The 18,685-nt window shown below is 41.1% G+C and overlaps 1 protein-coding gene across 1 annotated transcript in view; it reads right to left on the bottom strand.

The window, feature by feature from the left end:
* Positions 1–481: 481 nt before the first annotated feature.
* Positions 482–18,685, bottom strand: part of SEMA3D (semaphorin 3D) — a 142,239-nt gene continuing 124,035 nt past the window's right edge. Inside the window, 4 exon segments of the mRNA XM_069875333.1 lie at positions 482–1,967; positions 13,198–13,337; positions 15,609–15,673; positions 17,826–17,983. Of these exon segments, the coding sequence (XP_069731434.1) occupies positions 1,554–1,967; positions 13,198–13,337; positions 15,609–15,673; positions 17,826–17,983 (777 nt within the window). The 3' untranslated portion in view covers positions 482–1,553.

Below are 18,685 nucleotides of genomic sequence, written 5' to 3'. Positions count from 1 at the left end.
GGGCAAATCTGCAACTTTCACAAGCAACATTTTCAGTTCCTTAATGAGGCGCACACCAATTACATGGGTTTCCCACAGATTTTTCTCTCAAGATCTGTAGAATGCACGAGAAACAAGTAAAGTCTGTCGTTTTGGTATCCATCAAAGTTCTCTTCCATGTGAGGAAGTGGCTAATTTGTCATTTCACACTCAAAAAGGCGTGAAAGGCAAAACGGAGGGAGGTTAGATGGAAGAGAGTAAAGGGGGGTTGTGACTCATGAGAAGAGACAGTAGGCCTGATTTTGAGCTTGTGTTTGTTGCTGCATATCAGAAATAAATTCAATGAAATCACACTGGTGTAAATTAGACAATAACGAGGCCAGTGTTTCTTGCTTATATGGACAAATTTACACTATTTAAACCAATATATGAACCAAGGAACACTTTACAAATGAAACTATGGTACATAGCAAATTTCTAACTTAGAAGTTTTATTTACACATGGACATCTTTTGTTTTATTTAATTATAATAAAAGTATTAATTCCAACAATGCAAATTTTCAACTTAAAAATACATAAGACCTTTGGGAGAAAAATCCCAAAGAATACACACATCTGAGGAATGTCAGCTCTGCATCAAGAGCACTGGCCTCAGCCACTAAATATTTTCCCTCATCGTCTTTCATTTTAGCTTTGTTCTTGTCTTTTATTTTTATTTTCTTCTGGATAAAACAAAGCTAGCAAAGGGCCACAGAAACAGTCAGAGACAAACCTTTGGAGAGATAGGAGAGGTGCAGGCAGGAATCCCATTATTTGTTAATAGGATTTGTGCACATACCTCCCACAGACCACTTAGGAAATTTACTCCCAAGCATCTTGGTGGCAGTTTCAATTAAATTCAACATTTAATTTCAGCAAATGGACTGCAAACTGGTGGCTACTGAAACTCTAATGAGTAAGGATTGATAAATCCCCTCTCTTAAACTATGATCATGCTTTGGGGTTTTTTTTTATTAGAATGAACTTTGTTCCTAAGCCAGTATTTAATTTGATTTTTTTTTGCTGGCAAACCCCACCTACGTGCCTGTATACAAGCCCAACAGGTAAATTAGCAGGTATTTTTTCAGATTTGTCACACATTCCTACCATGCTTTTTATTCCAAAATATGCCAAGAACTAGAAATACATCTGCCCTCCCTGAAATGTAGCCACTTCTGGTGTGAAATGTGGAAGCAAATATTAACATGGGAACACGGACACTAAATCCTATGTGAAAATTATGCAGGAAGTACACAGCTCACGTAGCCTCAGGCTACCCAGAAATTATCTGGAAGTGTACATCTTTTCACTTTAATGAATGCATTTGAAATTATTGCCTGGTGTGTGGTACTCAAATAAGGAATGTCTCGTTTGGTATCAAATCCCATTGCACAGTCTCACACAGAATAATAGTGATGGCGAGTTATCTGATTTCAGTAAGAAGCAGTACTAATTCATAGGCAAGATGCACAAAACCAGAACACAGTATTTTTTTTTAACAGAAAATGTCCTTTCTTTAAATAGCATTTACAAACTACGTAGATGGTGGTCTGGCTGGCTCGTGGTGCCTTCGGTTTCGCTTTTTTTTCATCTCCTGCACATGCTTCCATTTGGCACCACCTTTGTTCCGCTGCCGCCGCTTCTCCCGGTGCCACATCTGTTCACAGTACTCATCCAGGCTAAAGCTGGGGCTGCTGACAAGCTGAATGTAGTCCTTGTACCTCAGCCGGGACTCCGTCAGCAAATCCCTCACCCGGCCCTCCTCATCCTCAGTTTTCTGAGTGCTTTCCATTTGCCCATTCTCAATGACATTTAAATTCAGCTTCACAATGGTGTGGACAAAGGTGTGCTCCTGGGCTTTGCAGAAGTAGGCTCCCCCATCCTTTTTTTGCAGGCTGCGGATCAGGAGCCCATGCTCTGTTTTGATGATCCTTTCATCTGCCTTCAGCTGTGGAGTTGGACAAAAAAGAACGAGACACATGAGTTTCACCTGCAAAGCCAGAACTTCTGTCAATGCTATAGCGAGGTGGAGAAAAGGCTCAGCTGGCACATGGCGTGCCCCATCCCTTGGGTGCCAGTGCACAGTGGGGCATGTACAGCTGGGACAGGTACCAGGAGATCCATTCAGTATCTGAGTTCTGCTCCTAACTATAGCATCTCTCTCACAGAGATTTCAGCATGAAGTATTAAAAGATACAGGTTGACAGACTGTCACACTTATCATACCAAAATGGAATAAGTTAGTCTCCACTCTCCAAGGAAAGGTAGATACGTAGTGCCACAAATCCCATTTATTTTTTATCTGCTCTTCTTGAAGTATCTGTACTGCACCCAGCATACTAGGGTGCACATATATATATGGAGCACTGAGGCCCTACTACACTGCAAATAAATACTACTAACTTTTAAAGTGAGAAGCTGTGATTCTGATCTTCTTCAAATGGGTTTTACAAAAGGAAGTTGATACTGGCTTTGATTCACTGAGAAGTGATTAAAAGTACCCAGCGAGGTGAGATAAGTACAACCCAGTACAATTCTTTTATTATCAAGATCTGTAAAGAAGAATTTAAGATGGGAAAAAAAGAAAGAAAAAGGAAAAAAAGATTGAGATCACAAGTGAGAGCTGACGTCTGTCAGCATGGAACTGTGGTTTCATTTATGAATGGAAATATTTTAAAAAATACAGCATGATCTCATGTATTAAAAATAAGGTGCACTTTAGAATAATAACACTGTCATGTAAGTCACATATACGTTGATCTGAATATTATTTCCAAAATAATATAAGTCTTAAAAAAAGCCTAACTATCCCCTCTAAAAAAAACCAGGATAGGGTACTGGGCACCTAAGTATTTTTGCAGCTGGGTAACATAGAAGCTAAGTGATTTGCCAAAGACCGTATAAAGATTAGTAGCAGAGGTGGAAGCAGAAAGCAGAGCCCCAGCTCCCAGTGTCCAACACCAGCATTTCCTTTGCAAATGATCCTGGTATAGTCCAAAGCTGGCACCTCCCAGGCATGCTATGTTCTGCTGCCACACAGAGGCTGCAGCACACAATGGCACTGAAGGCACTAGAGCACAGCTTGTTCAGCCTGCAGCAAAGCCAGGGCTTTAAAGGCAGCCTCAGCACTGCTGGTGGCATTGTTATAATGTAGATTAACTTCAGCACAAGTCTGAGCAGTGGGTTTACAAAGGAGGGAGTCGGGGCCAGGAGATGCAACACAAAATCTGGAAAATTTCCCAGAGAGCACATCTGACCCTCCAGCAAACTTCAGAGGATGAAGATCAGGGCGGCATAAAGATGACTAAATTAGATTTATTCACAGTGGGTAAGCTACACACTGTTTCTTTATGTAAAAAATCTGTATGATTCTCTCTTCTGCTCCATGGGAAAAAATGTATGCATACATGTGATTCTCCATCTGTTATGATTCTAACTTGCTAGTACTTTATCATAATAGGGCCTCTTGGAGGAAAGAGATGGATGAGATGACCTCCCAGGGCTTTTATTTTTTTTTTTTTACCATTTTCTACATTTCTAAGCGAATGACTTTTGAAGGGTTAAATAATTTGTGAGGCCATTTAGAGATCACCAGAAAAAGCAATTCACATCTATGTGACACATACACAGATACAGAGAGAGAGATTTTGGCTTGCTACTGTATCAGCTGTAACAGTTTTCAGTAAGGTATAGAGTGGTTAGGTAGACAGATGGATAGATAGGTATGTGGATGCATGGATATAGGCCTGTGCACTACCACTGATCTCACTGCAGCAGAAATCTGCTGCTACAAAATCCTGGTCAGAAAATGGCACTGGCTGCCTGGTTCTGTGGCCAAGGGTTTTTTTTGGCTCCTGGAACCAGTTGATGGTGTTGGATCAAGCCTAAGCTTTAGTTTCCTTGTTTGTAAACTGTATATAAGCATGGCTACTTGAAACTAGCAGGGTGAAATCATACTAATTTCAGGAAATTCCTGGAAAATCGATTGTCCTGACAACAGGTGCTACGTGAGCACAAATTACATTTGATTTACTACACTGAGTTTAAACCAGAGAAATCATTGTCAAGCCACAAGTACATACACAGAAGATAGCAGGGAGACAAACCAGAAGAAATAATTTTTCCACCTTCAGAACCTACAGCACAGGGCAGTAGTCCTCAATTTTATCAACTAATAACAGTTCATTCCAAGTAAATGTACCTTCCTTACAGTAAAAACAGGAGCATAAAATGTATAAATGAATACATAAATAAGTAGCTGTAGGCAGAAATATGTCTAGGGCAGGTGTTTCCTTGTGGTGCCGGACTTCACAGAGAGAAACAGGAGCAGGAGCCAGGTGGAAGTGCTCGGAGGCTTGGCTGTTGCAATATGAAAAGCAAGCCTCTCTTCCTTCAGCCTAGGCTTCATGTCAACATGAAGACCCAAGTTTGAGCAAAGGATGGGAAGCAGCAGCTAATTTCCAGACATTTGGGTTTCATAAGGCACTATGCAAAGACCAAATTCCCACATTGTCTGAGTGAAAACAGGATCAGTTTCTTTGAGCTCAGGGCTTGATACAATTGCAGCAGTAGCATCTGCCTATCGGTGGCTCTGCCAGTATTGTAGTCGAGAGCGCCTTGACAGCTGTGTACCTCCTACACTTGGAAGATCTCCAGCTGGCTGATTTGGCTGGCTGGGCAGCAGTCCAAAGAGCCCTCACTAGTGCTTCACCTATTTTCACTGAAAGGAAAGCAGAATAATGGCAGATCTAGACTTGAAAAGGTCACTGAACCCTGAAGCCCAGCACCCTGCTTCTCATAACTATTTACCATTTGTGTAGCAGCCATCACTTTCTAGTCATAAACGTGTTAACTGACGGAGTTGCCCCCCCTCTGCCTTGGGATACTTCAGAGAGATATAACAGAGTCTAAATTGGTTGTGTCCTTTAATCCTAGTCCACCAGGACTCCTATTTTTAATGAAGCAGCATTCTTACAGAATGTCCTTTGTTAACCTTGGATATTGATTTACAGTGATTGTCACCTCCTCCTTCTCTGTGCCTCCATTGTTCATTCCTTTCTGATCCTCTGGCAGGGTGAAATTACGGCTCTGATTTCACACATATTGAGCAACACTTCATTACTGTTTCCCCTCCTCACTTCTCTTTTTGGTATCCTGTTTATGTTGTTTTACCCATAGGTTCAGAATTCTTCCTGTCTTTCCTCTCTACTTTCCCCCCCATAGGGCTCTGGAGTTTCATAAACACCTGGCATTTCATTACTTGGTAGCAGATCTTTAACCTTTCACTTGAATGCTTAATGTGCTCTTTGATTTCTGACCTATAGATGTAAAAACATATTTTATTAAATTTTATGGAGATGGAAAAGACTAGCTAGATAAGAGACATCGTTCTGATTTGGCCAGCTGTGGTTCATTACTCCCTATCCCAATATCTCATAATCAACTCTCCTGAAATATTTGTAAATAGGATTTAACAATTCAGAAGCAGAAAGGCCTTAATTCATAAAAGCTTGCTGACATGTGCTTAAGTTTTAACATACAATGAAAATTAAACATGAGAGACATAGTTTTGTTCAATAGGGAACCAATTATAAACCATAAAAATGAAGTAATTGATTACCATTAACTTTCTTCTCTTAGTGGAGCGGGAGCAGATTTTTGACAGTATTTTCTCAACAAATCGTATTTTTCATCCTTCATGATAAGTACATAGGTTTGCCTAAAATTACACTACCTGAAGCATGGCACATACCAAAGATACTGACAATATTTGACAAAGGGAAAAGATCTCCATGCAAACTAAACACTTGATAGTCACAAACTGAATTTAACAATGGAGGAAAAACAGGCATTGCCAATAATGATGGCAAATCTTTAAACAATCAGTAAGTTGGAAAACAACCAAGGATTTGAAAGTGCTGTGGCACCAGGTTAGGTCAATGCATTTTGTCCTTTGCTAATGATGTGTTTAGATAGCTCCCTCTTTACAAATAATTCATATGTCAACTCTTTCACAGTTAAAACACTGCACCTGTCTGGGAGAAGAAAGTGGCTTCAAAGCCTGACTTCCCCCATTAATCAACATGTGAAAAAATGTTAGAGGTAAAGCTGGACTAATCATGGGTTAGCAGCAACCCATGAACAGACTGAAGCAGGGAGAAGAAAATGAGGAACATTTGCTGAGAATTCACATTCATCTTTGGTCTTCTATTGTTTTCTTCTTCATTCTCATTATTTGACTGGAAATAAAGATCACTCAGGGTTTCTTTTGTCATTATTGTTACATATGACTCTGTTTATTTTGTACTGGGAAAACAATCATTTAACTCTAACACAGCTGTAGAGTTAAATTCTCTTTTCTTTTCTTTTTTTTTTTTTTTAACATCTTTTTTTTATTTACCAAGAAGCCACAGGAAAAATGAAGAATGTATTGCTGGTACAATGTCATTATGAATCCTACTATTTTCACGGTGAAGCTAAGTTATTATACTGAGATTAAACTCCCTCCTCCCTCCCCAGTGTATTCAAATCAAAGTAGATACATCACGTGCTATATCTCAGCTCAGACTTACTTCTTTTTTTTCCCCATGAAACTGTCAAAAACATTAGCCTTACCTAAGAAACTCAAGGTATTGGAAGGAGGAAGTCAATTAGTCACATAAAAAAAAAAGTGAAAGCAGGAGAGCTATAAGTACTCCCTAGGCTGCAGGATTTCATCTTATTTTCCCCCGACTCTTGATCTCTTTCTCATTGACCAAAGGATTCATCACTGAACTATACTCCTCTAACAGAAGGTACTTCTGGAAAATCAGACATTGGTGTATGTCCTGTGTGTTACTAGGCTCTCATCCAAATCTTAGATTTTAGGTCTGATGTTGAATATGTGATCATTTCTTTTCCACAAGAGGATGCTGACTGGAAGTTTATAACAAAGAAAACCACCATCATGACACAAAAATCTCCAGCCACAAAAATATGTGGAAACTTCTGTCTTGGATAAACTGAGAAATGTCTTCTCAGTCTAGCTAAAATGTGGAATGGAAACAAATTCTCTTTGCTCCAGTGGCAGGGGGACTAGGTCACACTCCTGTGCTTGGCAAGATGTCCTGCCCAAGAGAGTGTTAAAGTCTTGTACCTACCAAAACATCAGATATTTGTTAAGCTGGTTCCATCAGAAAAACACAGCTCAAGGTATGGGGTAGGAATATGGGAAAAGGAGAGAAGCTGAAGAAGAAATGGGAATGTCCCCCTGCTTTTTGGTGGATTTATTTTCAACCCCAGGTATGAATAGAGCAGGAAGGAGAGAGTGAAAAGTGATCTGCAGCTATTTTGTCACTTCAGACCATAGGGTTTGTTCTGTCTCCTGCATGAGGACATGGCAGACCTGGAGCTGCAGGAGATTTGGAGTGATAAGCAGCCTAAAGCACAAGGGCTAATACTTTTCAGAATCACGGGGCACCAAAACTAATGTCTTTGTAGGGAGCCATGCATTTACTTTCTTTTTTCCTAACATCTCTTTTATATATGTTATACTATACTATATACATAATATAATACATAGGAATTTTAGGAGAAATAAATAACTTTTAAGTTTCAGAAAATTCAGCACTTCAAAACAGTATGAACAAATGACGTCTCCACCTTTTTAAAAATTCTAGACATCAAAACACACTCCCTCTTCTCAGTCACTAGCCCTGCATGCACAGGAACAAACATGATCAATTGCGTGAGCAATGCTAAACACTAAAGCACTAGATATTTGACTCCTGACCTTAAAATGGCCCCAGACTACAAGGAAATGTACTCCCACTAGCAGCAAAATGACCTGGTGACAGCTCCTGTGCCACAGGAGATCCTGCCCCTCCCCACAGGTCACTCTGCCTGGAAGTCACATTCTGAACCATGACCCTAAGGGTAAAAAGTTGGGAACATCCTGCTGGGCTAAACACTTCCCATCTAGTCTGGATTTTGCCCTTTTCATTCCCTCAGGAAGCTGTAGTGCATGTCTGGGACAGTGCAAAGCCATCTATTTGTAAAGCCAGGTGTAAAGACTTGCTGAGACATTGCAGTTTCAGCCCTGGAACTAAAAGTCCGTAACCTAAGTTCCAGGTGCATGGAGTCATTTGCAAAGTATGGTATCGTCATCACAATAAGTTACACTGCTAAGACATGCACTAAAATAATGTATGGTGTTATTTGAGAAATCTGCTGCAGGAAGGGAGGGAGAGAGCAGAAAATATAATTGCAATGGGAGAAGTTATGGAAAGGCATTGGCTGAGCAAAAATCAAGCTACACATTAAATATGACCACACTGTTTCTGTCACATATGGTATTTTTGTAGAATTGAAGTACTTTGAAAAGGAAGTCAATTATTCAGCCAATCTTCAGATTTTCTAGGAAGGCTCCCCATTAGACTCTAATACCGATGAATTAATTTTCACTGATAACTTAAATTAGAAAACCTGAAAATCTTCATTTCGGGATCCCCAAATTAATAGGGGATTAACATTTTAACCTGCAAATACCTTTACTCTGACTAATAGGAGAAGTGATTTTCAGCATCTTTACAGACCTAGTCACCTATTTAGGCAGCCATATATGAAATTAGGAATTTAACTTTAAGTGCATGCATTTGAAAACGTGACATTTCTGGATTAATATCTTTATCTTAAAAAAGAACCAAAAAAGTTTCTTTGTTTTTCTTCTAAGAATGATATCTCCCAATATGATGATTAGAGATGTATAGGCTGAGTTTGATTAGAAAGACTTCAATTTCTTAGGATCCTGCAACTAACTTGGGTTCCTGGGGGAACTGGCTGATGTGGTGGCCAAGCCACTCTCTGTGATATCTGCAAAGTCGTGGCAGCCAGGAGAAATCCCTGGTGATTGGAAAAAGGGTAACATTCTGCCCATTTTTAAAAAGGGTAGAAAAGACAACTCTAGGAACTACCAACCTGTCAGCCTCACCTCTGTGCTTGGGAAGATCATGGAACAGATCTTCCTAGAAGCTATGCTAAAGCACCTGGATACAGGGAAGTGATTTGAGACAGCCAAGGACAAGTCCTGCCTGACTAACCTAGTGGATTTCTATGATGGGGTAACCACAGCAGTGGACATGGGAAAAGGAATAGATGTAATCTATCTGGACTTCTGTAAAACCTTTGTTACAGTCTCCCCTCCCCCGCAACATCCTTCTGTCTAAACTGTAGAGAAATGGGCATGATGGGTGGACTGTTTAATGGATAAGGAATTGGTTAGATGGTTGCATTCAGAGTAGTGTTCAACGGCTTGATGTCCAAATGGACCATGACAAATGGTGTCCCTCAGGGGTCATTGCTGTTTAATATCTTCATTGATGACATAGAGAGATGCTGTGCACCCTCAGCAAATTTGCGGATGACACCAAGCTGAGCAGTGCAGTTGTCACACCAGAAGTTTGGGACGTCATCCAGAGGGACCTGGACAAGTTGGAGAAGTGAGCCTGTGTGAACCTCATGAGGTTCAACAAGGCCAAGTGCAAGGTCCTACATCTGGATCAGGGCAATCTGCAGTTTCAGTACATGATGGGGGATGACATGATTGAGAGCAGCCCTAAGGGCTTGGGGGTGCTGGTTGATAAGAAGCACGACATGAGCCAGCAATGGGTGCTTGCAGCCCAGAAGGCCAACAGTATCCTGAGCTGCATCAAAAGAAGTGTGGCCAGCAGGTCGAGGGAGGTGATTCTGCCCTTCTACTCCACTCTTGTGAAACCCCACCTGGAGTACTGTGTCCAGTTCTAGAATCCGCAACATAAGAAGGATACGGAACTGTTGGAATGGGTTAAGAGGAGGGCTACGAAGATGATCAGAGGTCTGGAGCCCCTCTGCTACGAGGACAGGCTGAGACTGTCGGGGTTGTTCAGCCTGGAGAAGAGAAGGCTCCAAGGAGACCTTATAATGGCCTCCTAGTAGCTGAAGTTGGTGCACAAGGAATGCTGGAGAGGGACTTTTTCCAAGGGCCTGGAGTGATAGGACAAGGGGGAATTGCTTTATATTGGAGGGGGGAAGATTTAGACCGCACATTAGGAAGAAATTCTTCATGATGAAGATGGTGAGGCACTGGAACAAGTTGGCCAGGGAAGTTGTGGCTGCACCCTCCCTGGAAGTGTTCAAGGACAGGTTTGATGGGGCCTCAAGCAGCCTGGTCTAATGGGAGGTGTCCCTGCCCATGGCAGTGGGGTTGGAACTAGATGATTTTTAATGCCCCTTCAAACCAAAACCATTCAATGATTCCATGAAAGTACTAGAAATTCTTTTACTATATGACTTTTCTGGCAGGAATCAAAGAAAACTAATAGCCATACAATGTCTTTAAGTGATCTGACCCTGTAATCATCAATATGTACATATACAGTTTTATAGGCTGCTACCTTCAAAGACTGCAAAAAAAAACCAAACAAAAATACACTAACAAAGGCACCCTAAGAAGTTGCAGAACATGTGCTTCAGCTTCTATTTTATCAAAGCCAGATCACAGAAACACTACTATGCCTTTAAGGACAATATGTGGTAAGAAGCTATTTGCCTACTGTTAGCATTCGTAATGTAGAAAATCTGTTTGCAGATTTCTCCTTGAAATTTTCTTCTAAATTTGCCTCAAAGGTTAATCTAGCCTTTTAGCAAAGCTTTACTTTTCTCCTACTAACAGATGTCAGACTGTTTACTCAGAGCAAGCCTAGTAAACATTGCTGTGGAAGGCTGCTAATGTGCAAAGATGTAAGCTGTGTGCTTGCTGGAGATTCAAACGCCATCACACACATGCACACATTCCCTTACTCTCTCTAACGTTCACATCCTTGTCACGTTGGGCAGTCCTGCAGTAATGGATATTGCTGTGCCTGGGTTATTGGTACTGAGCCCAGTAAAAGTAGCAGTGGCCAGGTCATTGCCAGTGAACCTTCTGGAAATATAAAGAGTGGCAAAAAAATGATATATCCTTAAGCTATGCTATATAGGTTTAGCCCACTGTAAGTTTGTGCAAAAGTTGGCTTGAGCTGCAGTTTGTTCTTCAATCAAATAAGAAAGATGGCTTGAGTGTGGCTTCCTGACCTTCAGAGGCATAACTGAACCTGGGATTTATGAGAAAATCAATTGATTAATTTTTTTCCTAAATTGACACAGATAAAACTCAGAAGCAGCCCTTCTAAAGAGGCTTTCAAATCTTGAAGGTGTGATTTCTTAAGATACAGAAACATTACATTCCTTACAGGGAAATGGCTGCTTCACACAAAATTTGCAGCTCTTTTTGAGAAGCTCAGGTGCATGCTATACTTGCAACACATTATTTTTAAAAATTATTGAGTTTCCTCAAAACTTGACATAACTTCTTGTTTAGAAAAAGTAAATAAAAAACACATTCAAGAAAAAAAACCCGAACTTGTTAACTACCTACTTAAATTAATTTAAAAATGAGTCTTAAACACATGGTTAGAATTATGCAGGTACTTGTATCACTGACCAAATATGTAAGTGCATTTACAAACTACAGCCTTGGGGAAGTAGAGTGCTAAGTCTTCTGTACAGGACAGCTAAAGATGAATCAATCAAAGCACAAACAATGAATGCCCATAGGTCTTTTAAAGGCTAATACACTTCTACCTGGGTTTTCACTTCAACCACCTTTGTCTATGAGCGTGCTTGGCCTGCTGATCAGAAGATCACACTTTTTTTCCCAAATACGGACTTCAATGGAGGTTACAGGTGGTATTTCAAATGAGTAATCTTTTTCCTTTAGTATTTAGTGCATAGCATGGGAAGTACTGTGTCTATAAATTAATGAACTCTTTATTTCCAACAGAGGAAAGACTCTTTGACAATCCAAAGCATAAGTAAAAGAAGGGGAGTAAAATAAAAGTACTGCAATGTCATAGCCAATACAAAGCCTTGTGCGTTTTTGGCCATATCTGATGGGAAATCAAAAGTGCCTTGTATCCCCTCAGTCTGGTTTTCTGGGCCAAGACATAATTGGGGTGGCAACTTTGGGACTACTGCCATGAGTCACATCTCACCCAGAGGTGATGCTTTCATGGGCACCTGCCCTGCCCTGCTTCTCCCCAGTCTTTAGTAGGAACGAGCACTCCTTCTCCACTCAGAAAGTCTTTTAGGATGAATTATCATTGAGAGTGCAAGACTGGTTGTACGTTTGATAGTTCCTGTCATTTAAACTAATTTTTGTCTCTGGTGAACATTTAGCAAAAAAGCATATAACATCTGCTTATGTGAAAGGGCAGTTCTTTTCACTTCTCCTTCCTCATTGCCATAGCTGCCAACACAGCAGGAATTGGCTTCAGACAGATAATCACTCATGTAAGAGAAGGACTATGAAAACTCTTGAGGTTTGAAACTCACTCAAACCCAGACCAAATCAGTCCTAGCACGTTGACCTTTTGGATATGTTAGAGGGCTTCTTTGTCACTAGGTCAGAGGAGAATCAGCAGGAAATTGTGTAGGGGATATGCAGAGTTTCTGCAGGGCTTCTCTGCCACTGAGGACCCCAGACTGGCCTCTTACAGGAATTAAAGACCATCACAAGTCTCACTGTTTTCTACTCCAGAGGCAAGGTGCAATTCTTTAACCTGACATCTCTCCATCAGTGCACAGTGCCATTTAAGAGAAATTCTCAGACTCCACGAAGAAGAAAAAAAAGCAAATAAAAAGCTTTTTACTGCACAGACCATTCCTTCTCTGGGGAGAGAAGCAGTAAGCCAGACGTGTAATTCTTAGCTACACTGCTTAACATGATAAGGGAAGGCCGTCAGACAGTAATCAGAGCAGAGATTTTATTTAAACAAAGGATTTTGAACACACTTTCACTTATAGATGTAGTTGCTGTGTTAATTACTGGGGTCTTTTTATTCAGTATTTTGATTCTTTTATCACTATTTAAGGCCTAATTTATCTTTTCTTCTACTTTTTTTTTTAATAGAATGAGAGTATATGTCAAAATAAATATAGAAATCTGCTCATGACACAGTGCAAATGGTTTCTCCCTTCCCCACTGCATGCCCCAAATTGTGATACCAGAATGCTATGGGATACATAAGGTGAGGCAAAGAAAAGTAAAACATTGACTAATCCTGCCTTTCAATGCTCAGCTGAATTCTCTATAGAGGAAACTTGCCTTGATGACTATAGCTTACCTCTTCTCGATGTTCTTCTCCAGAGCGCTGAATATACCACCTAATAGAGGCTTGCTGGGACTTAGGAATACATTCCAGAAAAGTTGAATTAAATTCAATGCCAAAAATCACCTTTTCATCAGCAGTTTCATGACTAATGCCTGGAAAGCAAACATGGTACAGGAGATTAACCCTGACCTGGTTTTTAAAGAAATGGGAAAATAGCCTGATTCGGAACAGATGCTATGTGTGAGTGAATTATAAAAAAGCAAAAGGAAACTTAACTTTTAGCTTAAACTATAACTATGAGGATTTAAAAGCAGCTGCTAACCTCCCTTCAGTGCAACTGTTTTTTAAGAAGGTCAATAAAATGTGTATCATGAGCTTGCTGCATTTTAAAGTTGAGGCTTCCACCTTTGAGGAATTTAAAATCTGACCTGTATTTTTCCTTTCAGTAACACAACTACTAAATCCAAGGTAAAGCTGCTAAAAGTAGATTGTAGGACCTGGCTTGTTCATGCCAAACAATTTAAAGGAGTCACAGGACTGAGATAAACTGACATTCACCCTCCTTCAGTATAATTCGAAATGTCCTGTAGTATGTTTCAGACCAAACACTGACGTGGCCAATAGAAGGTATGAGCTCCTTTCTTGGCTTTCTGTAAACCTGAAAACATGATTTCTAATCTCTGCTTCTCCATTTTCCTTTCCAGTCTGTCTTATCTGAGTCTTACCTGCTTGCCGTAGGAATAAAGCTGTTTCTTACACCCTGTTAATAGCAGAAAGGAAGGTAAAAGCAGCAATGCCTCCTAAATCCAAAGTTAGCTCAACAACAAAATGAATACAATTTGGGATTGGTTTTTTTCAATATAATAAGTACCTAAAGTACCTATATGAGATCTATAGAAATTTAAGCTTTCTGCATTAAATGTTTTTCTTTCATTTCACTGTGCCACTGAGATTTCTTTAAAGCCAAAAACCTTTATGCAGCCAATGAATTCTCTGGGAGGGAATCTCACACAGCGGAGCACTGAATTTAAATTGGTTTGGGGCCACAATGGGCCAAAATGTTATTACTTATGGCAAACGGCATAAATAAGCCAAGTGCCTGGAGTGGCACAGGTCAGTTTCATGGTTTTATGGCACACAGGGGTCACCGCAGCTGGATAAAATTTCTGTTGGTGGGGCTACACTGGGGCAAAGGATTAATACCAATTTCTGTTAAGTCATTTTATATTTGTTTAGCAAAGCCAACTCTTCCAGTATCTCATTATCCTTCCAGGAAAATATGACATTGTCAGCCTTTCTGCTAGGCTTTCTATAACCTTGAGTTTTGCACTGTCTCAGATACCACTATTTGGAGAGCCATGGTAAACAGCAAGTGGGGAAATTCTGGCCCTTTGGGAATGAACAGGAGTTTTGCCATTGACTTTAATGTAAATGAGATCTTACTCTGACTTTTAATTATGTCTACAAGCACACACGTACAGTCAGAGTCCTCTGTACTGTACAGCAGACTTAAGTCTTTGATCCTGTGGTGAACAGCACTAATTTCTGCAGTGACTCGCACCAAGATCTTAGGCAGGCACCCAGCACTGCAGCAGCACGAAAATAGCCAGAGATCAATGGAAAGTGGTGGCTCATCCTGAATGAAACATCCAGTGCAGCAATACAATCAATACTGTTTTGACTGGGTTATTCACTTTAATAAGTGGCTAGAAGAGCCCCATACAAACCCAAGCTTGAATTTGAATGCTTTTAATTTATTTTACGCTGCCACAGTGATTGCCACGTAACCGCAGGATTTCATACTGACAGTGCTCTCTGTAAGAGAAGTGCTGCAGTTGCCAAAGGAGCAAGCCAGACCCTTTGGCATCGGAAAAGAGGGTGTGGGAAAGGGAGCGGGGAGCTCATGAGGAGAGGGGGGTAAGCTCTTGTTAATAACAGGAGTATTTAAGTAGCTACGGGGAGGGGAAGGGGCTGGTTTGGCAGCTGGAGCTGAGCCTTGGGACTTGAGTCAAGTGTATGCTGTGGAAAGAGAGAAAATGGTGTGTTCCCTGTCCACCCCTGTAGGTTTTCTCACAGGAGTATCTCCACTGTTTATGGATTGAACATCAAACACATCCTGGTAGCTACTTGTAGGGATGTGTGTGATGTTTTTACGCCATGGGCACATCTCCCTCCCCTGGGTAAGTGCTGGGGGGAGTCATTCATTAGGAAATCAAAGGTGCTGTCCCATGCTGGTAGCCCTTTATCAGCCCTGGTTCTGCAAATTTAACTGTGGGAGTTGTAATACATAAAAAGTGTGGGAAAAGGCAACTGCTTTAACAGTGTTTTTCTGTCACGCTCAGCAAGTTTTCACAGACAGAGACCCTTACAGCAAACTCTGCTGTCAAAGCAACAAAAAAGCAAGAAAGGTGCAAAACACTCACTGTCTTCCACATCCCAGCACTGTGCAACGGGATCTCCATATTTGACATCTTGCCTTCTGGCTCGCCTATGGGAAGAGCATGCAAACTTGTAACACTTCAGGCATAATTGCTGGAATTCAACAAAATACAGAGGAGCTCAGCAGATGTGGACTTGCATTGCTCCCATTCTATTGCTGACAATTACAGTCTTAACTAAAACCAGCCTCACCCTCAAAGCAGCATGTGGCCTAGAGAGATTTGTACTATTGACATCAAGAGAAGGGCCTGTGATCTGGGAAAACCACTGGGAGGGGAAAGAGAAAAAAAGGAGAGGAAAAAATCTGCCTAAAATAAACAGTGTACAGTATAGTGACAGAGTGTCTAAACCTGCTTTAGAAGCACGGGGCAGGGTTCTCTTGCTGGAGTGGACTGTCTTGGAAACACCTAAAAACACTCTTAGTGTTGTACGTCATCGGAAAGACCTCAGATTCAACAGGTGATATTCAAAATTGAACTAAGGATCAGCTCAAGGCAATATTAGTAAACCAAACTTTCAAATGAAGAGAGAAAATTGTATCTTTTAATTTGATAACAAACAATTGACAAAACTGATTATCTTTCACCTTTATGGACAGTAAAAAAGCTTGAGACAATGGTCTGAGCTAGTCTGCTCCCTTCCACAACTAACTTGCCTGCTAATCTCTGGGTGTGTTGCTTAAACTCACTGTGCAATATAATTTAAAAAAAAAAAAGAAAAGGAAACTCTTCTTCTGTAGATGATTGCATTTATCTCCAAAGAGCTACAAACAAAAGTTTATATTTTATTTTTTTAGTAGAAGAACTAGAGACACAGGGAGGAACTGGTTCCTCTCTCACAGCCACACTGGAAATAACGGGAGTGGGATCTCCAATATGCAGAGTAATGCCTTGGCAAGAGAATGGGTGACTGAAGCTGAGCTGTCCACTGTGGTAAAAGTTGTAGACATGCTGGAAGTGCAGGCTGCTACACAGAAGGAAAATATTCAAATAAGTGACCTACTGGAGGATTCCCAAGGCCAGTCACCTATCCTTCATTTTGGAGCCACAGATTTCTGGCCTTCCCACCAAACTGCACATCTGTTAAAAGCATGGGTCATCAATCTCTGTGTCTCAGCCCACCTCAGGCTTCAGCAAGCCTCATGTGTCACTAACTTTGCAGTGAGCCTGAACACTTGCTTTTCCCCTTTCATTTATGCTTCTCTGAATTTAGTTTGCTTTGGCTTTGAGGGAAAACGCATAGTTCCTTGACATCATGACATGATAACCTATGAGTCATTAACCTCAATGGTTTGTCTAATTGCTCAGGTCCCAGCCCTGCAAACCCTAAGGTAGAAAGTCTCATTCCAGAGCCTGAGCTCAGATTGCAACCTCCTATCCTCCCTGCAAGAATTACTGTCAGGGAGGCTTCATGCAAAGGGAATGAAGAGGCTGTGAAGGACCCTGGCTCAATAAACAAGCTCAGATCTCCAGCTAAGCCAGCCAAAGAGTCCAAGAGAAACATCCAGCAACTTGTGTATTGCACTCCTAGAGCCTGCAACATGCTCTCCCTTCATGCAGTTCCATGCTGCAGGTACATAGCTGGCAGGTACACAAAGTTCAGAAGAAGCTCCTTTCACCATGGAAAAACTGCTTCTGATGCGGTCAAATCAGAGTAGTTAAATCTCTGTCTCCCTCTCATGGCTACACTGCAAATTCAGTTGATGAGTGATGCACTGTGAACCAAGTTATCTGAAGTAATTAAAACAGATAGGAGAAGCCTGATTGTTTAGAACAGAGAATTAAATGTATTTTATTATTGACCACTCTGGAGTACAATGTTAAACTCCACTTTATAACTATGCTAATGCACTATGCACAAGGCAGAAGTTTATGAGAGGCTCTTGCACCTGGGGCAAAGTCAGTCACAACCTAGACCTCCATCTGAGCATCGCATGCCTTAAAGTATTCAGTATAAAAAGTGATGGATTTATGATGTTAGCTGCAGTAGCCGAGTTACTGTAGTTATTGTCACACACACTTAAACAAAGCTGTCTTGTTTTCAAGGTTCTTTGAATAGAAATGTGAAATGTGGCCAGAGTATGATCAAATTTTAAGGCAAATTACATGCTAAGTAAAGAGGCAACATGTTCTGATTGGGAACCTCTAAAATTCTTGAGAGCAGCAAGATCTTTTACAGCAATTTGTATTTTTTTTTCCTACCTTTTGGAAGTAGGAGCGTATCTGGAACATGAGTTTCCATCCCAGGCACAGTATGGGTCTCTGGCAAGGCAGCAGTCTGCACAGGCCTTCCCATACGTATGACATCTGTGCAGAGAGAGCTGAACCAATCCATCCCTGGAACCAATGTACAATTGTTGCTGCAAATCAGGCAAAGAAAATTAATTAGGAGCATTCTCCGAATGGTCCATTTAAAAAGTTCCCTTCTTCAGTACCAGACTTGCAGACTTTCAACCTTGCCCCAGATTTTACAAAATTTACAAAATTACTTTACCATAAAATGTTTCTCAATGCTCAGTATGAACTGGCCACTCCCCATCCGTCCCTGTCAACATGGCAGAGAGGAAAGGGGTCTGGAGTCCTGGAAAGACACCAGTACTCAACACCCTTACACCTTTAGATTTGTGTTGAAATAAAAAAAAAATCAGAAGCAAACCATGGAAAGAATGGTTTAATAACACATTTAAAAACAAGCGGCTGGATAGTCGCGACATTAAGAATCTGGGAACCAGGGATGACCTTGTGAGAATAAAACTTCATCTTCTGCTTCTGATCCCTAGGTAGGACACGGATACTATTACTTCCCTCTCCCCAGTGTGTGAGTACATTGCCTGTTGAGACAAGGGTGGTCCAAATGCTTGCTGTTGAGCTGGAGCTGGCCCATGCAAGACTTCCAGCTGGCCTGCCACCTTTTTTCAGGGGAGATGGAACCCAGCTGCACTGTGCGTGCCTGAATGGCAAAATACCTCCTCCTATGTGAGGGAGGCGTGTTGTGCTGGAGCTGCTCTGGCCTCTTCTGCAGTCAGGGAGGGATAGCTCTGGTGTCATGCTGCCTCCCAAAC

Source organism: Phaenicophaeus curvirostris, chromosome 1 (genome assembly GCF_032191515.1).
Source record: "Phaenicophaeus curvirostris isolate KB17595 chromosome 1, BPBGC_Pcur_1.0, whole genome shotgun sequence".
Classification (NCBI taxonomy): Eukaryota; Metazoa; Chordata; class Aves; order Cuculiformes; family Cuculidae; genus Phaenicophaeus; species Phaenicophaeus curvirostris.
Note: the sequence above shows the minus strand (reverse complement) of the source record. Positions and strands in the feature narration are given on the sequence as shown.